Here is a 25,928-nt window from a genome sequence, read left to right as displayed (position 1 = left end):
GCGTAGGCTGGCGGCTACAGCTCCAATTAGACCCCTAGCCTGGGAACCTCCATGTGCTGCAGGTGTGGCCCTAAAAAGCAAAAAGGAATTTCAAGACAGAGCCTACTGAGCACCCCCCCTCAAGCACAGGGCCTCCTTTTGAGCTTGGAGCCCTGTGAAGCTACAATGGTTACACAGCCATTAGGTTGGCCCAGCCTGGGACCTGTCTCCCCTCGAGGGTCCCCTTTGGCCCATCTGTTCAGTGAGGTGGAAGCTGCAGGAGACAGGGAATTACAGGTGCTGCTGCACCACTTTACCCGTAATCATGGCCTCGGGAGGCTGTGGCCCAGATTCTCACCTCCTGGTGGCTGTGTAAATCCTAGGGCCTGGTTCTCAGGCTTCTGGTCACCTCTTGCTCCCAGTGTGACATGAGAGGTTCTAGCCTGCTCCCCAGGATGCTGAGAAGCGAAGGCTTGTTAGTTTAGGGCTTGGGATGCCCCTGGGTTCCAGGGTGAAACTGTCCCCTCCTTAGTCCTTTGAGTCTGACCTGTTGGGTTCTTAGGAGCCTGGACCGAGAGTCAGAAGCCTCCTCAACTCCTTGCTTCCCTGAGATACTGTCCAGAACAAATTTCCATGGGACTGAGTTGTTGCTCAGTCCTTCTCCACCTTGTCCATTTACTCCCTGGAGTGGACAGAATGGAGTTCTGGACAGAGAGGTCCACATCCTAAAACCCCAAATCTGTGTTGAGTGGTACCTTACATGACAAAAAGGACTTTGCTGATGTGATGAGGTTGAGAATCTCTCTCTCTTTTTTTTTTTTGCATAGCTATTTATTGTATTTTACTTTTCGGCCACTCCCTAGGCATGTGGAAGCTCCTGGGCCAGGGATGGGACCTGCACCACAGCAGTGACCCAAGTTGCTACAGTGACAATGTCAGATCCTTAACCCACTGTGCCACAAGGGAACTCTAAGCATAGTTTTGTGTGTGTGGTTTTTTTGCCTGTTTTTTTGTTTTGTCTTTGCTTTTTTTAGGGCCAAACCTGTGGCATAGGGAAGTCCCTGGGCTAGGGGTTGTCGGCCTATGCCACAGCCACAGCAACGCATCCAAGCCACATCTGTGACCTACACTGCAGCTCATGGCAACACCAGATCCTTAACCCACTGCTTGGGGCCAGGAATCAAACGAGCATCTTCAGGGGTACTAGTTAGGTTCCTTACCACTGAGCCACAACGGGAACTCCCAAGCATAGTTAATTTTTTTTAAATTGAAGTATAGTTGATTTGCAATGTTATATTAATTTCTGCTCTACATCAAAGTGATTCAGTTATTCACACACACACATATCTTTTGTATATATTCTTTTCCATTATGGCTCATGACAATATATTGAATACTGTCTCCTCTGCTATGAGTAGAACTTTGGGAAGTTCCTATCATGGCTCAGCAGTAATGGACCTGACTACTGTCCATGAGAACAAGAGTTCGATCCCTGGCCTCGCTCAGTGGGTTAAGGATCTGACATTGCCGTGAACTGTGGTGTAGGTTGTAGATGAAGCTTGGACCCCACATTGCTGTGGCTGTGGTGTAGGCTGGCAACTCCAGCTCCTAGGCTGGAAACTTCCCTATGCCACAGGTGTGGCCCTAAAAGAAAAAAAAAAAGTAAGACTTTGTTGTTTAAGTTGAGAATCTTGAATTGTATCCCTCCCAATTCATATACTGAAGCCCTAACTTCTGGTACCTGAGAATGTGTTTGTATTTGGAGACGGGGGCCTTTAAAGATGTAAGTTAAAACGAGGCCCATCAGAGTGTGGCCCTAATCCAGTCTGACTGATGTCCTTAAAAGGGGAGGAAATTGGGTGTACAGAGAGACACCAGGGACACAGGTGCTCAGGGGAAAGGCCCAGTGAGGACACAGTGAAAAGGCAGCTATCTATAAGCCAAGGAGAGAAGCTTCTGGAAAAACCAAACCTGCTGACATCAAATCTTGGACATTAGCCTCCAGAACTGTGAAGAAATTAATTTCTGGTTTTTTTTTTGTTGTTGGTGTTTTGTTTGTTTTTAGGGCTGCACGTGCAGCATGTAGAAATTCCCAGGCTAGTGGTCAAATCAGAGCTGCAGCTACCAGCCTACACCACAGCTACACCAACACCAGATCCAAGCCATGTCTGTGACCTATACCACAGCTCGTGGCAATGCTGGATCCATTAACCCACTGAACAAGCCCAGGGATAGGACCCAAATCTTCATGGATACTAGTTGGGTTAACCCGCTGAGCCACAATGGGAACTTCTAATTTGTGTTTTTTTGTTTTGTTTTGTTTTCGTTTGTTTGTTTGTCTTTTTAGGGCTGCACACGCAGCATATGGAAGTTCCCAGGCCAAGGGTTGAATCAGAGCTACAGACAGGAGCCTACACCACAGCCACAGCAACACGGGATCTGAGCCGCATCTTCAGATTACACCACAGCTCACAGCAATGCTGGATCCTTAACCCACTAAGTGAGGCCAGGGTTCAAACCCTGGGTGCCAGTTGGGGTTCATTAACTGCTGAGCCACAATTGAAACTCCTGAAATTTTTTTTTTGGCCATGCCTGAGACATATAGAAGTTCCCAGGCTAGGGATTGAACTGGCACCACAGCAGCTACCCAAGCTGCTGCAGTGACAATACTAGGTTACCTGCTGTGCCACAAGGGAGTTCCCCCTTTGTGTGTGTGTGTGTGTGTGTGTGTGTGTGTGTGTGTGTGACTTAAAACAATGATTGTTTGTTGTTTCCACTCTTGGCTTTAAAGATGCAGGAAGGGGTCACCACCTAAGGAACGCAGATGGCCTCTAGAAGCTGGGAAGTTCAAGGAAACATTTTCCCCAGGTGCCTCCAGAAGGAACCAGCCACGCTGACGCCCTGATTTTATCCCCCAGAAGACTCATTTTGGACTCTGGATCCCCAGAATGGTAAGAGAATTAATTTGTGTTAAGTCACTAGTTTGTGAAAAACTGTTACAGAAGCCACAGGAACCTAATACCCACCTCCTCCAACTACTGCCAACTCAGTATTGATTTCTAAGAAATTTACTTAAAAACAGTCTATCCCAGAGTTCCCTGGTGGCACAGTGGGTTCAGGATCTGGTGTTGTCACTGCTGTGCCTGGGGTTGCTGCTGTGGCCCTGGAACTTCCACATGCCACGAGGTGCAGACCCCACCCCCCAAAAGTCTGTTTGAAGCCCCTGTCACCCCTTCATAGCTTTGCCTCAGAAAGCCTCCTGATCCCACAGGCAACGAGAGGCCTTTTCTCAGCAAATACCAGCAATATCATTAACGTGTGCTATCTTAAATGCCTTCTTGGAGTCCTGGGCAGAGCCAGCCCAGTGTGAGTGGTTATCACTCATACACTTGCAATTGGTGAGGGGTTTGCTGGGCCACGGTGAGCGCCCTATCCTACACAGGCTACAGAGCCATCCTCTGCTCATGATTGGGCCCACACCCCATTTGCACCAGCTCTGGCTGTGGGAAGGACAGGACTCAGGGCAGGGAGGCGGTTCCCAAGGCCCCCAAAGTAAAACTGGAACAACTGATAACCTTCCAGCAGCATAACAGACTGAGTCTGTCTTCATGTTGTCTTGTTCCCAATCAACAATCTGCCAGTGTCACTGGCTGCCCCTCCTCCTTTCCTCCCACCTAGCCTTGCATCTGAAGGAGGGCCGGAAGCCTGCCTTTCAAGAATCCTGTTCTTTTCCTTTGCCTAAATGTCTCCTGCCTGGTTAGGCTGAGGTCATGTCGGGCAGGGCTCTTTCTCCCCCATCTTGGCAAGGACCTTAGTGCTTCTGACCCACAGGGGTCGAAGTCAAAGGAGGAGACAACATAAAAGCAGATAAAGGGGCGAAAAGGCAGACTAGGATTCTGGGGATGGGAAGCCTCCAGCAACCCTGGCAAGAGGCTCTGATGGCTCAAGATGGTGAGACCTGAGTTCTGCAGCAGGTATGAATAGATGCTATTTTTGTTTGTTTCTTTTTAGCTTAGGTGGGTTCCTTAGGGATAGGACCTAATCCCTAGGATAGGGCTAAGGGCAAATATTAAGAATCAACTTTCCCAATTCCCTTAATTAATTAATCAATCAATTTATGCATGTATGCCACCCTTTGGCATAAAGAGTTCCTGGGCCGGGGATCTGATGCAAGCCACAGCTGTGACCTAAACGCCGGATCCTTAACCCACTGTGGTGGGCCAGGGATGGAAACTTTGTCCCAATCCCATTGTGCCACAGTGGGAACTCCCCAATTCCCTCATTTTAGAAGCAGAAACTGAAGCTCAAGAGAAATTAAATGACTTGCTCAAGGTACACTGTTCTTCTGGGGCAGCACAAGGCCTAGCACCCAGTTCTTCACTGGGCCTCTTCACAGCCCCGGGTGCCAGGTCCCCAGTGGGTAGGAAGAACTGGAGGAAAAAAAGTGGAAAGAAAGGGGACTGTTCCCTACACGTCTTAGCTCAACTTTACAAATTTATTTTATTCAACTTGGAAATGAATACAAATCCCTGGGTTTTGTCTGTGTAGGGGTGGGGGGATGGGCAGGAGGGAGGAAGAAGGAAGCAGGCGTGGCGGCAGGGTTATGAGCATCACAGTGGCTGTCTCATGTCCACTCCACGTCCCTGCCCAGGGAGGGGGGTGGTGGAGGTGGAGCAGGGAGCTCAGATCCGGAGGAACACCATGGTCAGGAGGCCTGGAGAGGGGAGAACAAAAGAGCAAGGTCGTATATGCAGCCGGGGGCCCTGGAGGCCCCCTTTCCAGTCCCGGCTCCCCCTCTCTGGGCCCACATCGTCTACCACCACCACTGTGCTCACCCAAGACGTAGGCTGCCACCAACTTCTGTCCCAGGGAGACGTGCAAGATTGGGGGCAGCTGGCTGCCAAGTTCATCCTGGAGCGGGAGCAGCAGGAAGGCCACCGAGACGATACCCATCAGCAAGAAGAGGAGGAAGGAGCTGGTGGCCAGTTGCGGGTGGGGGTCTGGGAAACAAGGCCTGTCAGACGCTCCAGCCCGCACTCCTGCCCAGCCCAAGGTCCTACAGGGAGGAGGCTGAAGATGGAAGGTGTACCTACTTTTCGTTGGACACTGGAAGTGTCCTCTCCTCCCTGGAGCCTCTGTCCCCACAGCCACAAGACACCCTCTTCCCTTTGGTCCCTCATCATTCTTCCTCTCTCTTCACTCTGCCTTGAATACTGGCCCTGCTTACTGGTCTATCGGGCAGAGACCCCTGTCTCCCACACATACACAACTTGGGACGGCAGGAATTGCTCAACCTACGCTTCTTATTGAACTGAACTTGGCTGATACATGATGGGAAGTACTGAAGTCAGAGCTAAGGGAAACATTTTTTTCCCCCTCAGTGGAAGCCAGAAACCAACCTGATGTAAAATCTCAACTCCTAGGTATGTTTCCACCAAAAAGCAAAAGACTGAACCGGAGGCCTCTTCACCTCCAACTGAGCTCATGTCTAAGATCATGCTAGGTCCTCCCTCCCTACAGAACTCTCAGAATTCCCATCCCCAAACTCACTCTCTGGGAAGTGTTGGGCCGAGGGTGGAGCAGTCCAGGAAGGGGGCCCTGGGTGGGGCGTTGGGTCAGGCTGTCCCTGAAGCTCAGGGGGGTATGTTGGGGCCCTCAGAACTGAGGTGATGTCCTTGCGCCCCACCACTCGGCCCTCTGTTCCTTCCTCAGACAGCTCAATGCGGAAGCGGTCCTGGACGTCATAGTGGCTGGGATTGGGGGCCACGTGGCGAATCACACTGGTCTCAAGAAAGGAGAGAGGCCCATTGAGGGGCCGTGATCCAAGTGGATCCAGGCCCCACCCTCCCAGGAAACTTTCCCTTAGGGATGCAGACAGAGGGGTGGGTAAAACAGATTGAAGAGAACAAGGTCTGAGACCTAAGACCAAAGCACAGTAAGTCAGAGAACTATTCTGGCAGCAACCCCTGGCTTTCATCAGCCTCTCGACCCCTCCCCTTCCAACTCACATGTCAATGCAGGATTGAGGCTTCACATATCCTTCCGCGTCAAACACTGTGTATTTGGCAGGTGCTGTGCACAGAACTGGAGGAAGAAAGCACAGAGAATGATTATTGCTTCAGGGACCCTGTACAAGCCCCGCCCATGGAGCGCCTTCGCCTCCTACCCCGCCCCCCCACCTCCGATCTTCCATTCTGCCTAGGCTGGACATACGACCGTACTCATCTGACTGCTCAATCCATACAGCTCCCCAATTTTCTTCTGCCAGTCCCCAGATCCTAGCGCGAGACGCCCATCCCCTTCACCTCGGAAGCGAAGCACTGCTCCCGTGGGGTTATAGAGGGTCAGCAACTGCCGGGGGCCGCTCCGCTGGTCCGCCCTGAATACTAGATCCGGGGGAAAGACGAGGACCGGGACAACAGGTCCCGAGGGAGCAGGGGCGCCCCGGGACCCCCGCCCAGGAGCCCCCGAACCCACCAGCTCGTGGTCCTGGGGCGCCCCACGGCGCATGCAAGCTCTGGGCGGTGGAACATCCGAGGGCAGAGTTCAGGGGACGGGCCTGGAGGATAGAGCTGAGGGGCGAGAGGGGTGAAACGGAACGGGATGAGACCGTAGGGCAGCGCCTGGACTGATGCTGCCGCCGCCTCGGAATCCCGCTAGATGAGGCCCCAGAAGACAGGCCCAGCCCCCCCAAACCCTTCCCCTCTCCAGCTCTGCCTTGGGTCTCCTTAGGCCCCGCCCCCAAGCTCTACCTCGAGGGTCACGCCCACCTCGTAAACCCTGCCCCTCCCCGCTCCCTGCCCGGGCCCTTGTCTTCAGTCCGGGTTCCTGATCTCCATAAGCCCCGCCCCACTCTGCATCATGCCCCGCCCCTTCCGGGCGTCCCTGGACACTTGCCCAGTCTGCCCCTCCAAACTCTACTTGCCGCAGCCGCCTCTTCCGGGGCTGTCCTTTCCGTCTTCTGTTTTCCCGAGACCTGTATTTGTGCCTCCGACCCCTCCCTGAGCTCAAGCCGACGCTTATTCGGGCTTCCGCCTCCGAATGGCCGCTCTTGCTATGAAGCTCGCCTTCTGGTCACAGCACCTGCCAATCAGCTTTTGGCTGGACTAGGGCTGCCATCTTCCGGAGAGACCGTTTCACTCTTCCGCCGTACGGGCTCTGTCATTGGCCAGCGCCGCCTCGTTTCAGCCGTAAGTGCGCCCACCGGTGCACGTAAAGAGGTGATTGGCTTCATCCTAGTGACGTAAAACTTTACAAGCGTCTCTAGAATGCTAACCCTGGCATAAGCGGGGGTGGGGACCCGGGCGGGGCTGGGAATGGGTCTTTGTTCCTTCTCCCCACTCTGAGCCAGTCCAAATCACTAGAATTACGTCCCACGAGAGAGCCCTCTTTCTCTACTTCTATCCCAGATCCTCCTAGAAGCCTTCGCAGCAACAAAAACCGTTTTTTACAGAACTAGTTGGAAGTAGCTTCCAGTTGGACTGGGATCTCAGCCCAAGGCTCTTCTGATTCCTTCCTGCACGGAACTCACTCGGAAATCCCTTATATTTGCTACTTGCTGAATTAAGAGTCAGCCTTGCTACTTACGTCATCCCACCGAATCTTCAACTCCCTTCACAGAGGAGGAAACAGCTTCAACGAGGTGAAGAATCTTGCCCCAGGCCACACCTTTGGTTAGCAGCAGTGGAGCAAAACAAAGTTATCTTATCTGAAACCCTTCTCTGAGCACCCTATCAAATGTAGAATCTCCCTTTGCCTGTCCTCTTGTCATGCTTTTGTTTTCTTCACAGCACTCATAGAGCTACTTAATAGCATGTTTTAGTTTATCGCTGCTCCTGTAGAATGTACCTTGCTCTCTACAACAGTAGGGACTTTGTTTTATTTTCAGCACCTAAAACATGTGGAGTGAACAATGAATGAGTGACTAGGATGAGCTTGAGCGGAGATCTGATTGAAGTTTGGAAGCACGACACGTGTCTGTGGAAGAGAATTCCAGATGGAACTGCAAAGGCAAACACCGGAAGTAAATGTGTACTAGATAGAAATGGCCAAGGAACCAGTATGGCTGGAACAGAGGTTTTAAGGGAGACAGTACTCAGCGATGAGATGAGGTGGAAGGAGGGATGCAGATCACCTAGAGCCTTAGGGCCCACGGTAAGACAGACTGATGGGAAACTATGGGAGAGTTTTCTTGTTATTTTATTTATTTTATTTTGTCTCTTTTGTCCTTTTTAGGGCCGCACCCGCGGCATATGGAGGTTCCCTGGTTAGGGGTCTAATCGGAGCTGTTGCTGCCGGCCTACGCCAGAGCCACAGCAACGCCAGATGCAAGCCGTGACTGTGACCTACACCACAGCTCACGGAATGCCAGATGGTTAACCCACTGAGCAAGGCCAGGGATCAAACCCGCAACTTCATGGTTCCTAGTCGGATTAATTTTCCCCTGTGCCACGAGGAGAACTCCGAGTTTTTGTTTTTTGTTTTTGTCTTTGTCTTTTTTTTAGGGCTGCACCCGTGGCATAGGGAGGTTCCCAGGCTAGGGGTCTAATTGGAGCTGTAGCCACCGGATTCGTTTCCGCTGTGCCATGAAAAACTTTATTTAGGAGTTCCTGTCGTGGCGCAGCGGAAACGAATCCGACTAGGAACCATGAGGTTGCGGGTTTGATCCCTTCTTGCTGTGAGCTGTGGTGTAGGTCGCAGATGCGGCTCAGTTCAGGCATTGCTCTGGCTGTGGTGTAGGTTGGCAGCAACAGCTCTGATTGGACTCCTAGCCAGGGAACCTCCATGTGCCGTGGGTGTGGCCCCCCTGCTTCAAGAAAAAGGAACAGTCCTTCCTAAATAAAACAACTAAAAAAACTAGATATCCTTAACATAAAAATTCTGTGTACGTGTGTGTATGTATGTGTATCCAGGGCCAGGGATTGAACCGTCACCACAGCAATGACCACAGCAACAGCAGTGACAATGCCGGATAATTAACTTGCTGAGCCACCAGGGAACTCCAAAAATTGTATGATTTAAGGTGTACAACTTGATGTTTTGATATATGTATACATTGTGAGAAGATTACCAAGCTAATTTACATATCCATTACCTTTGCATAGTTACCATTTTGTGTGTCTGTATGTGTGTGTTAGGAATATGGGAGGATTTTGAGCAAAGGGGTGACAAGATTTGACTTACATTCTTCTGTATGGTAACTGTCTGTGGAGGTTTTGTTGTTGTTTTTTTTCCTGTCCTTTTAGGGCTGCACCTGCAGCATATGGAAGTTCCCAGGCAAGGGGTCGAACTGGAGCTGCAGCTGTGGCCCTACAGCAATGCCAAATCTGCTGGATCTGAACCACATCTACAACCTACACTCCAGCTTGCAGTAACACCAGGTCCTTAACCCACTGAGCCAGGGATTGAACCTGCATCCTCATGGATAGTAGTTGGGTTCTTAACCCACTGAGCCACAATGGGAACTTCTCTCTGTGCAGTTTAATGAGTGAAAACAGATCCGCTCTAAGATGAGCACTAAAACCACAGACATGGAGATGTGGCTCCTTCTTCAGTCAAGAAACATTTATTTGGATAAGAAAGGGGTGCCTAGGGCTCAGGCCTGGGACTCAGCAGCCTGAACAGGCTGGGAAGGACACCTCCTCTTGGCGAGGTTGGTGAGGATCTGGTCCTGGTTGGGCCGGTAGAGAACCACGAAGCTCTCTGGAGGAAGGATGGGACCTCTGTTCTCGTCCACCTGGCCCATCATCAGATAACTGGTTCCTAGGGAAAGGGAGGGAGGGATTGAGAGTTCATGTAACAGAGACCTTACAGATGTGCCTCCTCATCCCAGCACCTCAGATGTTGTCACCTCTGTCATTTTCATGAGGCTAAGTCCTCCTCTACATTTCCCCACATGTCCATTACCTTTCTTCATGGGGGGACACTGCTTGCAGGGTGCATAAAACTTCAGGGAAGTGTCAGTGGGTGGAGAGGGCAGGTCCAGGCCTCCGGTTTTGTAAACACCAATGAGACTGACGGTGACTGTGAGGCCCTCCCCAGGGCCCCGAACCATGGACTTCACTGTTGCCGTCACCACTGAGGGAGATAAAGGGAGAGGTGTGGAGACAGGAGGACAGGGCTGGAACCAGAAGGAGGGGGGAACTTCGGGGTCAGGAAGGGAGGTTACAGGTGTTGGAAGGGCAGAGCTGGGGTATGGGGCTTCTTACCCAGGTTGCTGTTACAGAAGTTGCTCTGCAACGTGCCTGTCCTTCGGCACTGCTTTGGGCAGGGGACACTGGGTCCATCTGGTGGGGAGGGGGGTCATTGTCTGTGGAGTTTGTGGAGGGTGACCTACCCAGCAGGTAGGAAGGACCACCATCCCCACAAAAGCATTGCTTCGAACTTGTTCAGAATGCGATCCTGTTTGGGGTCGCAGGACTTAGTATCAGCCATTAGCACAGAGATGGCACCAGTGAGTGCTGTGTGAATGGACAAGGAATGAAAGAGCGCAGAAAGATACAGGTCCTTCTGTCGGCCTCCGCTTCCTATCCCTTTTCAGACTCACCGGAGCCCGCCGGAGTTGCCTCCGCCTTGGGCGCGGCCTTCGGTTTCTCCTCAGGTGGGAGTTCAGGCTTGACTTTGGGCCCGGCTCCGGGCTTGGGGCCTGGGCCGAGGAGCGGGGGACTTGGCCGGGCGTCCTCCCCCGGGCTCTGGGCTGGCGCTTTCTCGGTGGCGCCCCGCGGCAGGGTCCTGTAGGAGGCCGAGAAGCCGTCGGCCGTGACGCTGAGGTCCGAGACGAATTGGACGAGGAGCTCGTTCCCTTCGGAGGAGATGGGGCTGCGGGCGGAGGGGCAGTGGGGGAGGCGTCAGGAGGGCAGCGCCTCGTGCCCCCTAACCGGGCCGGTGGCCTTTTAACCTCTGCCCCTGGGTTGGCTGCCTTAGCTTCCCGATTTCGCAAGCGCCGCTCGCCTCTAGATCGTGGACCCCTGGCAGGCGCCAAGCCTCGCTATCCGCCGGGCCCACTCTCTGCTCCGCCCACCCGTTCGGGGCGACCAGGTTCACGTCCCGAGTCTTCGGCTAAGCCCCGCCCCTCCCGCACCTGCGGCGGCAGAGCCGCGGGGACGCCCACCCAGGTCCCGCCCCCTCACCCTGGGGCCTTGTCGCCGCAGAACTTCCCCAGTCGTTTGGCGTCGTCGCTCACGGCTCCGTTGAACACGCTGACCGAGTCGTAGCGGCAGTAGGAGTCGGGCTCCAGATCAAACTTCCCGAAGGTCAGTGAGATCACCTGGCAGCGGGGCAGAGGCGGAGGCTGCGCGGCGGGACCCCGGGCGGCCAAGGCGCGGAGTTCTCACCTCCACCCCGCCTCCGCCTCCCGGAAGCTTGCGGTGGTCTCCTCTCTCTTCTCCCACGTCCCTTCGTGCTCTCCTCTTAATGCATTCAAACCACAGCTCTGAGGAACACACACATCCACGGAAGCCCTGCAGTGGCGTCGGTCGCCGTAGTCCGCAAGGTCAAATCCGGGCTCATTCTCAAGGAACGAACCTAGCTAGAATCCATCTCCTCCACCACCACCGCCTACACACACACCACACCACACCCACACACACACCAGTCAGTATATATGTCGGCATTGGGTACCTCGCTCTCGTAAGGCTCTCCTCACAGTTGTGATTTTACAATTTTTGTTTGGGTGAAAGCAGGTCTGGGTCTGGTTTTGCTCCCCACTATGTCAAGCTCAGTGCTCGGGACATAGTAGACGTTCAATAAGTCTTTGCAGGCTGCATGCTGGAGAACGCCGCCTGGATCCCCGGGGGCAGCCCGAGCAGGGGGTCAGTACCTGGTCCGGGGGCGCGATGATGTGCCAGGAACAGCTGATGCCCGGGGGGTAATCGGACTCGGGCCAGTTGGGCGTGGTCAGGGTTCCCTGGGCCTTCTCCAGCCGCCCCCCGCAAAATTGGTGCTCTGGGGAGGGGAGAGAGGAGTGGGGGTGGGGGGCAGTGGAGACCCTCGGTCAGCTGGAGGAGAGCTCTAGACTGGGAGCCCGTGCAGAAAGCTCAGATGTCTGGGTCTCGAGAAGACGGGGAGGAAGGGAGGTAAGATTAGCAGAGGAGGAGCGGGGCTCCAGGAGGTCTTGGACCGCAGCGGATAAGGTCTTGCACCGCCAGGCACCCAGCCGGACGGGGGTGGGGGGGGGAAGGGGGAGGAGGAATTGACTGGGCACGCTCCCTTCTTGCCCCTCCCCCTGACCCGAGGCCACATCGCTTCTCTTCCCCTGGGAGATCCCATCTCCCCGGCCCGGCAGCAAAGTCCCTTTCGAGGCTGGCGAGTCCTCGTGTTGTGAGGGTGCCCTCAAATTGGGGCACAGCCCCCGAGGCCCCTTTGGAGAAGTCCCTGCCTTAAACACTTAACGGGAGACTTCTGCCGCCAGGAGGGGGTGATGGGACCGCAATCGGGAGCCCCGGGCTGGGTGTAGGGGGCTCCGGGTCGGGGGAACCTAGTCCCCCAGCCTGGAGTGCCCCCTCGCGCCCGTCTGAGGGAGCCCGATTGCGGACGGGGGCGGGCAGTTACTCACCGTCCCAGTAACCCCAGGCCGCCCATTCCACCCGCGGGTCGGTGACCCATTTCCGCCTTGCGCCTGGGGGGGGGCCTGGAAGAGGGGTGGGTGGGAGCGGGAGGAAGGGGAGAGAAGACGGGGAGGAGGGACTGAAGGGGCAGTTAGTGAGGAAAAAGGGTAAGGGAGGCAATGGGGGCTCCAGGCTCTTGGGGTGGAGGTTAAGGCGGGGTGGGGCCTGCGCCGGGGGCGGGGCCAGGAGAAGGAGAAGGCGGAGGTGAGGGAGGTCTCACCAGTGCCGGAGGTGGCCCGCCCGCTGTACCAGAGCAGGAAGCCTCGTCCTCCCGTGCCCTCGTCCGATGTCATCCTCAGGGTCACCTGGTTGCCAGGGGCGACTAAGGGCGCCGGCCGGAAGGTTCCGCAGAAGCGTCCGAGCCGCTGACCCGAGGTTCCAGACCCGGCAAAGACCTCCAGAGCATCGTACCGGCAGGAGGGGTGCAGCTCCAGGTCAAAGACTCGGAAGGAGAGGGACACAGTCTGGCTCTGAGGGACCTGATGGTGGGGACAGGGATGGGGACCCGCAAAGTCAGGCCCAGCACGACTGGGCCGAGGGCACTTCCCTTTCCCCAAGTAGTTTCTATAGAAATTGGGCCTGAGGGGGAGGGGACCCCATCAGGGTGTGGAGTGGAGGGTTTGGGCAGGGGACGAGACCCGAGGTCTGTGGAGAGACTAGAGTGGCGGGCGTGAAGTTTGGAATGGAGATGCAGCCTCTGAGGGAACGTGTGAGGATACTTGACGCGTGTTATTACCGGCTCGGATGCCATCACTGATGCCATCACTGACCGGAGGCGGGGAGCTTGGACTTCCCCAGGGAGAGGTGGTTGTGCTTCTGGGGAGGGGAGTGGGGTTCCCTCTGCAGTCAGGCCTTTGGCCACCCGGGGGGACCTTGACAAGACTTTGACGAGGGGGCAGTGGCCAGGGGGGCCTTCTCACCGTTATTGTCCAGATGCACTCCTTATTGGGGGGGTAGAGGTTAGGGAAACCCTCACTTGCCAGGTAACCCGATTCCCCGGTCACATCCCCTCCACACAGGAACACAGGTCTGGAGAACAGAAGAGAGGTCAACCATGTGGGGGAGCAGTGGGGAGACCGGGAGAGGGAGAGGGGAATGAGGATGGAGAGGCCAAGGAGGGAGAAAGGCCCAAGGGATCTGGGGCGCCTCCGCAGCCAGGACGGGACTGGAGGAGGAAATACTCCGGCCGAGGATCAGGAAAAAGTGGGGCCAGCAACTTGGCTGTCCCTCCAGCCCTTCGGAGTCCCCACCCCCACCCCAACAGGAATTCCCGGAATCCTCCTCGGCCCCCCTTCCTCATTCTCCCCCCCTCGCCCTGCTTGGCAGTCAGGGACAGGAGCCGCCTAACTACTTCCAGATGTGGACAGAGCCACGAGGCGAAGGGGTGGGGGTGGGAGTAGGGGGCGGGGAGATGAGGGAGAAGCAGCAGTGAGGGCCCTCAGATTGAACCTGGAGACTGGGCTCCCTGAGCTCCCAACCTTTGCCCTGCTCCTGTGCCAGCTAAATATCTGAGTGTCGGATTTCCAGGTCTCCCCCTCGCAGGCCCCTCTTCCCCAACCCCATTCCCCATCTCTAATTCCCTGCTGGAATCCAGGCAAGTTCAAGGTCTTGGTGTTCTCAGGTTCCATGGGGGGCCAAGGGTCTGGATAGATGGGGAGACTCAGAGGTCAGAGGACAGAGGGTAGAGGAATGGGGAGCAGTGGTGACCTGCAGGAGACAGTGGCCTTGCAGCAGGGAGGGAGGACTTGGGGACCCAAGGAGGGTGGGGGCTCTGGGAGGTGGGGGGGTTGTTATGTTAGCAAAAGAATCTGCAAGATACACAGGCATATCCCCACCCCCCCACCCCCACCCCCAGAATCGGAGATTTGAAACTGACTCAAGCTGTCTGCAAGGTGCCAAGAGACCTACCTGGTGTAGTTGGGGGTCTGGCCCTGGGCAAAAGGCAGCAGAGCCCAGGCAGTGAGGAGGGGCCCCAAGAGGGAGGTGGTGGCAGCAGGCAGCATGGTCGGGGGGGAGAGGCGCTGGGGTCCTCAAGACAGAGGCAGCAGCTGAGTTGAGCAGCGGCAGCGGCAGCGGCAGGGATAATCAGTGCCAGATGAGGCAGCCTCGGGCGTGTGGGCGTGGGGACTGGCCAGTGGGGCGGGCGGCGGGGAAGGCGGGACGGGGAGCGTAGAGCTGGGACAGTGGCGAGTCCAGGGGCCTCTCTAGGTCCAGGACACGTAAATACTGACCTAGGAGGGGGTGGAGCAACAAAGGGCAGAGGGAGCATCAGGCTCTCGGCCTCGGCCAGGCAATCCAGAAATGTCATCTGGAAGCCCGCTCTGTCCAGTGCCCAAGCATCCTTCCAACTCAACCTCTGGTCTTTCCCAAGGATTCTCCAGCCCACCCATGATTCTCCCCATTCCCGCTTCTCAGTACCCAGAGGAAGCCCTTCCCTGGACACCCAACCTCTAATTACTTACCCTCTTCCTGACCACCCCCAGCTCCGGTTTATCTTCCACTTCAAATTTCTACTGTCTGCTCCACAGAGAGAGAGACTAGGCCAGAGACAGACTTCTGCTCACCCTTCTTCTCTCCCAAACATTTGGAGGTGTGGGTGTGGGGCAGGGAGCCTTAGTACATAAATAAAAGGTGTTTGTTCCCTGTTGATGAAGAGGAGGATGGAGTGGAAAGGAAGTAAGGAGTTCCCGTCGTGACTCAGTGGTTAGCAAATCCGACTAGGAACCATGACGTTGCGGGTTCGATCCCTGGCCTTGCTCAGTGGGTTAAGGATTGCAGACGCGGCTCGGATCCCGCATTGCTGTGGCTCTGGCATAGGCCAGCAGCTATAGCTCTGATTCTACCCCTAGCCTGGGAACCTCCATATGCCGCAGGAGTGGCCCAAGAAATGGCAAAAAGACAAAAAAAAAAAAGAGAGAGAGAGAAAGATTAGATCTGGACTGGAAGGTAAATAGGAGGAGGAGGAGAGAGCAGGGGGTTGACTTCATAGGGAAAAAGGGAGGTGGGTAGGAAGCTTTCTGGTCAGAAGGCAGCGGCTTCTTGCGTCTGGTGGGTGGAGGACCCACGGGGGTGGGGGTGGGGTGGGGCGGGGAACCAGGTCGCTTGAGGCTTCCCAGAGGGTGGGGCGTCAGGTCTTGGGCTTGGCTTGGAGGGGAATGGAAGCCGAAGGATCCAGGTGCTGGCGGTTCTGTAGCAACTGACGGCTCAAGCTGCTGCATCTGTTCCGCCCGCCTGCCTGTCCACGGTCCTGCCCTTCCTCGTCCACCGAGCCGGGCGGCAGATCTGCCACCCCCTGCCCTGTGTTCCTCCCAGGCCCCAGGCTTCCAAATCGGGCCTCGCTTCAGCCTTTTATTCTATTTGTCCATCAAATCTTTTGTCCATGATAGTCAGGTTGGGGGCCCCTCCTGGGCAGCCCCTGAACATTTTACAAAACAGTTCCCTGCCCAGCCTGGCGTGGCTAGCAGGCCCCACCCCCCACGTCCCCTCCCCACGCGCACACACTGTCCCCCGCTCCACCTCTCCTTCGCCCCTGGCCCAGGGCCGGACTCTCCCTCCAGGGGTGAGACTAGGAGGCAGGTGGTCAGCTCTCAGGGGTCGGGGGGCCTTGGCCAACCCCTCCGGCAGCCCTCTGCAGCATGTCCAGGGCCTCCCAGAAGAAATCCTTCTGTGCAGCCATCAAGGGCATCCAGCCCACGATCTCCTTCATCTTCTCCATGCGGTCCTGCAACGTGGGGCAACTGTGGATCTGGCTGAGGTACTCCTCACAGGCCCGGGCCGCACCCCCAGGGTCCTGGGGTGCTCCGGCCCCCAGGCTGGGCTCGGCGGTCCCCAGCACCCTGCTGGCTGGTAGGTCCCGGTAGGCAGGCTGGTGCCCAATGTCATGGCTGGACAGCATGTAGAGGCACTCTCTGGTAGAGCAGAGGGAGCAGGCACACAGAGGGACCTTGGAGGAGAGACGGGCGTGGCTGAGTGGGGCCTTGACCAGGGGCTCCCAGGAAGCCCAGCTGTTGCATTCCTCCCTCTCGGACCAGCCCTCCTGAGCCAGCAAGGCAGCTGGCTGGCTGAGCTGCAAGGTTGTGTGAGGTCAGAGAGGGCCAGCAGGGTCAGCTCAGGGAGGGAGCCAGGAGCCCCAGTACGTGGCAGGAAAGGGAGGTGGGCGGTGCTGGGAAACGGGGCCCCTGGGTCCCTGCAGGGGGCCCAGCTACAGCCCTGGGGGCTACCTGGCCCTATTGCTCCGTCCCTCCCTGGCTGCCCACCTGGGCGACCTGGCTCTGACCTTGACGTGGAGCTTGACGAAGGAGGCACTCCCCTTAGGCCAGCCAGGGAGGCGGCCTCCGGCCCCACAGCCACAGCCCAACAGCTCCTTGCTGAAGTCTGAGCCCTGGCTCAGCACCAGGGAATGGTTGAGGCCACACCACAGGGCAATGGGGCGTTGCAGATAATGTACCTGAGGACACAGGGCCAGGGTCGCTAAGCAGGGAACCCCAAGGGACTGGGGGCCCAGGTTGGACAAGGGTGACAGAAGGACTCAGGGCAGAATCTTGGGAAGCTAGGGGGGCAGGAACTGGGACCCGAAATACACCCCCCTCCCCTACGAGGTCTGCCCTGCTGACTGCAGACTGGCAGCCGTCTCTCCTTCTCGGTTCCCCTGTAGCCACAGGCTGACGACGTGCCTGCACGGCTCTGGGTCCCTCCTCTTTCTCCCTGGAAGACAGGCTTCTTGCCTGAGGCCAGGGCCTGCTCTCTGCTCCCTCGTCTCACCCCCATGCCTGTGCCCATCACTGTCTCATCCTGCCTGCCAGCCTTGGGGAGGAAGAGCCCTCCTCTCTAAGGATCTGCCTTCCTTCCCTCCTAGCTTCGCTGTTAGTCAGTCATAACATTATCTTTCGAAATGGCCACCCTGTTTTGGAAAAACCTGATTTTCCACCTGATTCCTGCTGCTCCTTCCTCTGCCTTTTAGGCAGCAGGGCTGGCTAGGTGATCAGAGATGGACCACATTCTTGTTCTCACCACAGCCAGTCTTGCCTGAACCTTCTATGATCTGGTTTTTCTCTCTCCTATGCTATGACAGCTCTCCAAAGGCACTTGACCTCCCAGCAGCCAAATCCCAGAGCCTCTCTTGCACGTTGCTCCTGAGACTGTGAGCGCTTTAATTTTGAAGACATATAGATAAATCATTTATGGGCATTATAGGAAAATTATAAAATATTGGCAAGCCAAAACTAATTGAAAAATCATTGGAATGTAAATCAACTATAATTTTTTTTTTTCAAAAATCATTGGAAGCCCCCCCCATGCACTATTAACATCTGGCTGGAGAGTCCTCCTCACTGTTGCTTATACAGACTTATACAGGTAAGTAGTTTTGTTTTTGTTTTTGTCTTTTTTGGCTGTATTGTGCAGCGGCTTGATGTGGGATTTCAGCCCAGAGATTGAACCCTGGCCGCAGTGATGAAAGCACCAAGTCCTAACCACTAGACCTCCAGGGAACTCCCAACAAAGGGTGTGTATATATATGCCACACCTGTGGCATATTGAAATTCCCAGGCCAGAGGCTGAATTGGGGTTGCAGCTGCAGCCTTCGCTGCAGCCACAGCCACACCAGATCGAAGCTGCATCTTTGACCTATACTGCAACACCCAATCCTGAACCTGCATCCTCACAGAGACAACATTGGGTCTCTAACCTGATGAGCCACAGTGGGAACTCCCAAGGGTATATATAATTATATATATATATATACACACACACATATACATATATATACACATATACACATATATACATATACATATATATACACATATACATATATACATATACATATATATACATATACACATATATATATGTTTGGTATTTTGTCTTTTTTAGGGCCATATCCACGGCATATGGAGGTTCCCAGGCTAGGGGTCTAATCAGAGCTGTAGCCACCGGCCTACGCCAGAGCCACAGCAATGCGGGATCTGAGGCATATCTGTGACCTACACCACAGCTCACGGCAATGCCAGATCCTTAACCCACTGAGCGAGGCCAGGGATCGAACCCGCAACCTCATGGTTCCTAGTCGGATTCGTTAACCACTGAGCCACGACAGCAACTCCCCAAGGGGTATGTTTTAAACAGAAATGGGATCGTGCTGTATAAGCCATTTCATGAAATTTTTTATGATTTTTTTTTTTTACTTAGAAATACGACTCAACCACCTTTTCATGTCAGTGAGTATGTTCCTACATTACCACTGTCACCATGAATCACCCCCTCCTGTGTGAACCTTCCCGTGCCTGGGGCTTCTGGGATCTGGCCTCTGAGGGTGTGTCTCTGTCTCTGAGTCAGCTCGAACTCCTTCTGCCCACAATGGCAAAATCTGCCCCCAAGCTTTGCTCCTCTGTCTCTCCTTTTGTTGTTTTTAACCTTGTTCCAGCTTGGAATCCAGCTACTTTCTACTCTAATGTTTTACTCTCCCTGCAGGAAAGTCCACATTCACATTCTTTCCTCAAACCAGCATTCCTTTCCAACCCCCATGTTTATGGGCCATAGAGCCACCTCTGGTCTAGCCCACTGTCCTCGTATCTCATCAGCTTGCAGAGGCTCTTCTTTTTTTTTTTTTTTTTTTTTAAGTCATTTAGGGCCACACCAGCAGCATATGGAGGTTCCCAGGCTAGGGGTCAAATTGGAGCTTCATCTGCCGGCCTACGTCGCAGCCACAGCAACTTGGGCTCTGAGCCTTCGTCCTCATGGATGCTAGTTGGGTTCGTTAACCACTCAGCCATGGCAGGAACTCCAAGGCTCTTCATTTTCGTTAGAAACACTTCACCAATCCGTTCCTTTCTGTTCTCGCTGCCATCATTCCAGCCCCAGGCCCTTATCTCAAGTGCTGGTGTCAATCAACAGCCTCCCCATGGGCCCTCTAGCCAGGTAACCTGTTCTCAATCATTCAGGTCCTGCTTGGGAACCTGCAAGGACACTTTCCCAAATCCACACTTCTGTAGACTCGCAACCACCCACATCACCTCGTAGCTACCAATTTCCAAACATACACCCTGCCACTGTCCCAGGCACATGCAAGCTCTGTCGCATCGTCATCACACAGAATGCCTTCTCCTGCACCCACCCAAATCCTATCGAACGCATTAGGCCCTGCTCCCATCTCACCTCCTCTAGTTACCTCAGCCCACCCACCTGTGCCCGCTTCACTAAACTCCTCCTGAACTGACAAGCACCACACCACACAGAACACACCTCCTGGTTCCAGCCCTGGGTCAGACACGCAACAGTATCACAGGCATTACATACTGGTTGGCCTAATTTCTGGGGAGTAGAAAATGGATTATATGGAAATTGGGAAAATGGAGAGATTCAGGGGTTAGCGAATTAGAGGAAGGGGGTGAGGATGAGAGTAGCTGGGAGGCAGTATCACCTGTGTGGGTTCCCCTCGGTCCATTTTGTCCCCTGTGCCCAGCTGCCCATATCTGTTATTTCCCTGCATAAAGATTCGGCCAAATTCATCCACCAGGCCAAGGTGATTGTAACCAAGAGCACAGAATAGGATCTAGGAGGTAAGACAGAAGGGGAGGTGGGCCTTCATTTGTCTCGGGAGGAACTCTGAGCTGCTAACCTACCATCCCCAGCTGATGGCTTTCTTTCGGTCTTGCCCTCTAAGTCACCCTCCTCCCTGGGTCCCCTGTCCCTCCCTGATCCATCTTTTGATTCCTGCTCATATGTCAGACCTTGGGTGCCTTTCAGTCCCTAAGCCCCGCCCCCTCTGGTCTGCCCCGCCCCTCCAGGATCCTACCTTGGCAGGCAGTGAGAGCGCCAGCGGCATCTGCTGGTCCAGGGGGTCAAAGGCTTGAAGGGTCCCAAAGAGATCACGATACACCCCTGGGGTATGCACCTCAAAATACACTCCCCCCTGGTCTGGGGGGTCGGGAGCCCTCAGCTCAGCAGCTTTGGGCACCCATTTCCTAGAGATAAGGCCCTACCTGGGATGGAAGAGGCAAGATGTGGGGAGTCTCACACCCACTAGAAATGCACCAGCTATGGGGTCTGGGAACCTAAACACATGTTTTTCTAGGATGCCCTCAGGGTTCCCCAGAGAGCTGGAACAAGGTCGAGGGAGGGTGTCTATCTGGACGGTCTGCCTGAGGTTGGGGTCTGGAGAAGAAGGGAGGTGGTTCTTACCTGTGATGTAGAGAGTACTGCTCTGGTTGGAAGCCATGCAGGCCACGCGCAGGTGCGGGAGGCAGCGGGACACCTTCCTCAGGGCCAGCTGGACTGTGTAGGAGCGTGGCTGGTCCAGCTGTGTTTCATTCACTACCAAAGAGTAGATCTTTCCTTCCTCTGGGGGAGGGGGCAGGGAAGCAGACAATTGTGTGTTGGGGGGGACCCTCCAATATCCACATGAACTCCCCAAGAGAATCCCTAAGCCACACAGGACGAGACATTTACTGCCCTGGAGTGGGCTTGGAAGAAAAAGGGTAGAGATGAAATAAGGAAAGAGGGACCTCAGGTTCCCCAGACGCCAGCCCTCACCACCCCCACAAATCAACCAGGGGACTTCAGTGTGAGCGAAGAGTGGAGAGAAAACCTAGCAGCTGGATCCAGTTTGAGTGTTGGGAAGAAGGCCCTCTGGGGATTCAGGGCCCTGCTCAGCAGAAGGTCCTGAGACCAGAAGCTCTCAGGCTTGAGAGTGCGGTCAAGTAGGAGGAACACTGAGAAAGTTTGGGGTATAAAGTACAGTGCCTGGCAGGGAGGTTGGGGAAATTAGCATTTTAAAGATCAGGCGTTCAGAGTTCCCTGCTGGCCTAGTGGTTAAAGGATCCAGCGTTTTCACTGCTGTGGCATGGGTTTGATCCCTGGCCCAGGAACTTCCGCATGCTGTGGGCATGGCACCAAAAAAACAAAAAACAAAAAACAAAAAAACAAACAAAAAAAAAGCCAGGGAGTTCCCATCGTGGCACAGCGGAAATGTATCTGACTAGGAACCATGAGGTTGCGGGTTTGATCCCTGACCTCGTGCAGTGGGTTAAGGATCCCGCGTTGCCATGAGCGTGGCGTAGGTTGCAGATGCGGCTCGGATCCCGTGTTGCTGTGGCTGTGGTGTAGGCCGGCAGCTGTAGCTCCGATTGGACCCCTCGCCTGGGAACCTCCATATGCCGCGGGTTCGGCCCTAAAAAGACAAAAGAAAAAAAGTCAGGCACTCACTAGAACAGTGGATTCCCAACTATTTTTTGCAGCAGGGCCCTTTATTCCTATGATACGTGATGTAGAGTCTTAGACCAGGAGAAAAACAAAAGCAGAGTGCCTTGGTCCGAGTCCAGGACGAGGTGGCACACAGAGCCCTGTGTGAGAGGCCTCCCTCCCCACCCCCTGCAGCAGGTCCTGGGAAATCTGCAGCAAACAATTTGCAAACCCCTGCTCTCAGCCTCACCTGTGAGGAGCAGCAGAGCCCGCTGGGTCTCCTGACCAACCAGCACAATCTGTTTGAAGCTCATGGAGTGGTGGAAGGTCATCTTGAAGACCCGCTGCCCACTGGACTGCAGGTAGACCTCGACACAGTCGCAGGTCCGGCTGCCGGTCGAGCCCACCACTCCTGGCTGCTCCCGAGTGGCCAACACGTAGAGGTATTTACGGTAAACGGTGTCACATCTTGGGTCCGAGGCAAACTGTAGGAAAAGACAAAGGGATCCGGGATCCGGGGCCCTGCAGTGGATGAGGCCGGGGCAGCTGGATCCTGGTGTGGGAGGTGAGATCCTTGGCATGGGCAATGCAGGCTTGGTTTCCCGTTCCTGGTCGGGGAGGGCGGCTCTCCTGAGGATGACGCCTCAGGACTGGTGTGGGCCCTGGGTACCGGGAAGAGAGGTAGGGTCTCGGTGGTTGGAGACCTGCTACTCACATCCTTGGCTCCGCGACACAGCACAACATAGCGGCAGGCCCGCTTCCACTGGATCTGGCCTAGGGTGGAGGAGACCAGGGCATTTTTGAGGAAGAAGAGGGTCCCCGCGTAGTCAAGAATGAAGATGTGGTCCTTGGTGGGCAAGAAGCGGCGGTAGCCATGGGCCAGCAGGGGGGCTACACTCTTGCTGAGACAGCGGCGGCGGCCTCCGAATGCCTGGAAATACAGGCCCTTCGTGTCTGGAGGAGGGAAGGAGAGGGAGGTTGAAGGGAGATGAGTCAGAGCTTGGGCAAGCTAGATTTCTCAGATGCTGAGGTGCTTAGTTCCTTCCCAGCCCCAGGCTCGGGGGAACAGACCCCTTCCAAAGGGCATGTGGAAAGCTCATAAGATGCCTGCAATGATGCCCCGTGTCTGAACTTTAGTTCTCTGTCCCACCTCAGCCCAGGGCCCTATCTGTGCTTCTAAGTGAGCACTTCTTTGTCCAAACTTGCATCGGAGACATCAAAGGAAATGTCGGAATTTGTAGACAAGCAGAAAGAGGCGAGGAAAGGAATGACTGGGAGAGGCCAGCACCCCTCCCTCACCGCTAGCTCTGGATCTGGCATCTGGATCTCCCTTCATGTGAGAGAGAAAGATTGGATAGGGGCTTCCTGGGAGGGGAAGGGGGTTAGAGCATATTTCTCAACCCAGGGATGATTTCTGTCCCTCATGGGACATTGGCTGTCACACCTGGGGAAGGTGCTACTGGTATCTAGTGGGCAGAGGCCAGCAATGTTGCTAAACATCCTACGATGCAAAGGACAGCCCCTCATTTCTTCTTTTGCTTCTTAAGGCCGCACCTGCAGCCTTATGGGGGTTCCCAGGCTAGGGGTTGAATCCGAGTTGCAGCTGCCGGCCTACACCACAGCCACGGCAACACGGGATCCGAGCCACGTCTGTGACCTACCCCACAACTCATGGCAACGCCGGGTCCTTCAACCACTGAGCGAAGCCAGGGATCAAACCCGCATCCTCATGGATACTAGTCGGGTTCTTAACCTGCTGAGTCACAATGGGAACTCCAGCCCCTCACGTCAAAGAGTTACTTGGCCCAAAATTGTAATCGTGACAAAGTTGGAAAATCCTGGTTTAGGGGAGTGAAAACTGTAGGTCTGGGGAGGTGAGAATATCTCAAGGTAAGATTTGGAAGAGTTTGAATATGGCAGGGGACGGGGCATGGTAATGGCATGGCAGTGGCGGCTCTGGGTGATGTGTCTGAGAGCGGACCTAGAGACTTGGAGTAAGTCCTTGATGGGGTGTGTTTAAATCTAATGCAGTTCTTCCAGAGAAGGGAGCCCTGGAAGGTTGGCGGGAAGACTAAGATCATCTGGCAACTTTATGGAGCAGGAGGGATCCCGGAACAAGGTAGGACAGAGGCAGAGACAACTAGAGGTTCTGGGGAAGGTGTACAGTTCAGAATGGCAGCTCTCTTCCAGGGCCGGACCCCGGAACCCTGCTCTCGAAGACGAGGACTGAGCCGGCGACAGATGCGTCTCCACACGCCCTCAGCGTCGCACACTTCATGGAAGTAGTGGCAGGTCTGGCTGAGAGCGACCACATCTCTGACTGGGAGGAAGGAGACGATGTGCTCCACCTGGGGGCAGGGGCAGAAGCAGCCATCAGCCATCTGGCCCCCAGTCCTTTAGTCTTAGCACCAAGCCCCCCCCACCCCAAAAAAAGACTCACCAGCTCTGGGGGAAACAACTGAACAGAAATAGGGTTTCCTCTCCCCTTCTTCTCTTCACCCCCAGGCTCTGGGCCACACGAAGGGCAGCTCCACTTCACCTACCCAAGGAGAAGGGCGCGCACAGGGCTTCCCTGAGGGTCAGGCCTCTCTGTCTCCGTTTTCTCTGTTCACCCCTATCTTGGGGGTTCACAGCTCTGACTTCCAGCTCTGTGCTGTCATATCCTCCCATCTTTCCTCTCTAGATCCAAGGGTCGCCCCTCCCCATCCACCTGGTTCCTGGTCCGACTTCTCCAAGCGGTCCCTCCCCTGCCCTCTGGCTGCCGACTTGCTGCCCTTCCCTCGCCTTCCCCCCCCTCACCCTGAGCCCCTCCCGTCCGCACAGCCCGGTGAACTTTTGCAGCTTCCGTCTCCGGCTTCTCCTCACCATCCTGACTGCCCCCTCCCTGCTCCTGCCCTCATCTCTCCGGGCCCCTTGGCCCCTCGTACTCTGCTCCCTGGCCCCCGTCCCTGCTGCCTTTCCCACACCATGTCCCCTGCCTGGGCTTGGGGGACCTCTGGGGCCCCTCTGCCTCCTAGGCCCCTCCCGCATGGAGCCTGGGGTAGACAAACCTCTCTGTGACCTCACCACCCAGCCACTGTGACCTATTTTCCCCAAGCTTGCCCGGGATTTTCTCTTTTAGCTCCTTGGTTCAAGTGCAGTTCTAGCCACCCAGTGGCTTAGGGAATATGCATGTGACAGGAGAAATAAAGTCTGAACTACTGGTAGATGAGGCCTTTACTTTCAGGGAGTAGTGGGAAGTTTTTCCACTTGATGCCTTTTTAGCACTAATTCTGTAGAGAAACCCTGGTGAATTCTTCACATCTCAGCAGGCCAGAGCCTCCACGGGATCTTTACCTCAAAGATATAAACTCAAAAAAAAAAAAAAAAAGTTTAAACTCAGTTTGACAGGTGAGGGGGAAGGTGACCCTGCTAACTAGAGCACCTATCTCATGAAAGCACACATGAGATGAAAGTGGGTACAACTGAGCTCATGCTTTCCAGCCTCATGAAACACATCCAAAGGCGGACAGTTTTCCAGGGACAATAACATGACTGCACATAGAAAGGGCAGCCTATTAGGTGGAAGGAAGGGACAGGTTTACTCTGAAAGCGTAGGATTTCTCCCAGAGTCTAAGGTGTTCATTTAGTCTTAGGGGACAGGTGGGGGACACGGATGAGAAACAGCAGGAGTGGGGCCTGTGTCTGTCCCTGTGGGGGCAGAGGATCTGCACCAATCCAACCAAGGAATATCTGGATCTTCCCGGAACTCCAAGGAATCCAGGCCTGGACAACCAGCCCTCAGCTGCCCAGTACTATAGACTCATTCGTTTACTCTGCTGGTGAACAGACTGTCAGCCAGCCAATCAAACTCCTTTATTCAGGGGGCCTAGTAAACAGCTAGTTTGGGACACCTGGGATGGAATTTTAATAACTCAATAAATGTTCTGGAATGTCAACATCTGAGATGTGACTTATGGGAAAGAACCTTGAGCTATTTGTGGCTAGGTAGCTATTAACCAATTAAATGGACTATATTGGGTTCTTATGCCACTTAACAGGATGTTAAGACTCAGTGGACAGAGCAAGAATCGGTAACTTCCTCTTGTATTTGGGTCCCCTTTATCCACTCAGTTTCACCTCGGGAGACAAAGAAGAGGATGCGAACAGAAAAAAGCCCACTGC

The 25,928-nt window shown here is 54.9% G+C and overlaps 3 protein-coding genes across 9 annotated transcripts; all 3 read right to left on the bottom strand.

Moving 5' to 3' along the window:
* Positions 1–4,460: 4,460 nt before the first annotated feature.
* Positions 4,461–7,179, bottom strand: MOSPD3 (motile sperm domain containing 3). 6 transcript variants are annotated; one of them, XM_047779705.1, is made up of 6 exons: positions 6,877–7,155; positions 6,201–6,551; positions 5,988–6,063; positions 5,530–5,759; positions 4,815–4,979; positions 4,461–4,693 (listed from the first exon to the last, which is right to left on the bottom strand). In XM_047779705.1, exons 2-6 carry the CDS (start codon positions 6,487–6,489, stop codon positions 4,662–4,664), a joined length of 792 nt encoding a protein of 263 aa, XP_047635661.1. In that variant the 5' UTR covers positions 6,490–6,551; positions 6,877–7,155; the 3' UTR covers positions 4,461–4,661. The 6 variants fall into 6 exon arrangements, with proteins under 6 accessions (XP_047635661.1, XP_047635664.1, XP_047635662.1 ...); XM_047779708.1 differs by having other exon boundaries at positions 6,901–7,155; XM_047779706.1 differs by having other exon boundaries at positions 6,905–7,155.
* Positions 7,180–9,522: 2,343 nt separating this feature from the next.
* Positions 9,523–14,802, bottom strand: PCOLCE (procollagen C-endopeptidase enhancer). 2 transcript variants are annotated; one of them, XM_047779699.1, is made up of 10 exons: positions 14,493–14,708; positions 13,505–13,613; positions 12,805–13,063; positions 12,533–12,607; positions 11,798–11,922; positions 11,109–11,245; positions 10,526–10,797; positions 10,188–10,265; positions 9,886–10,056; positions 9,523–9,741 (listed from the first exon to the last, which is right to left on the bottom strand). In XM_047779699.1, exons 1-10 carry the CDS (start codon positions 14,585–14,587, stop codon positions 9,575–9,577), a joined length of 1,488 nt encoding a protein of 495 aa, XP_047635655.1. In that variant the 5' UTR covers positions 14,588–14,708; the 3' UTR covers positions 9,523–9,574. The 2 variants fall into 2 exon arrangements, with proteins under 2 accessions (XP_047635655.1, XP_047635656.1); XM_047779700.1 differs by lacking the exon at positions 12,533–12,607 and having other exon boundaries at positions 14,493–14,802.
* A 1,278-nt stretch (positions 14,803–16,080) lies between these two features.
* FBXO24 (F-box protein 24) lies at positions 16,081–25,101 on the bottom strand. The gene is given in 11 exon segments (XM_047779713.1): positions 16,081–16,527; positions 16,861–17,031; positions 20,005–20,136; positions 20,380–20,501; positions 20,766–20,924; positions 22,015–22,249; positions 22,480–22,718; positions 23,929–24,112; positions 24,205–24,303; positions 24,564–24,701; positions 24,704–25,101. Coding segments are annotated over 11 exon segments (1,872 nt in total). The 5' UTR covers positions 24,734–25,101; the 3' UTR covers positions 16,081–16,164.
* Positions 25,102–25,928: the final 827 nt, after the last annotated feature.

Source organism: Phacochoerus africanus, chromosome 5 (assembly GCF_016906955.1).
Source record: "Phacochoerus africanus isolate WHEZ1 chromosome 5, ROS_Pafr_v1, whole genome shotgun sequence".
Lineage (NCBI taxonomy): Eukaryota > Metazoa > Chordata > Mammalia > Artiodactyla > Suidae > Phacochoerus > Phacochoerus africanus.
Note: the sequence above shows the minus strand (reverse complement) of the source record. Positions and strands in the feature narration are given on the sequence as shown.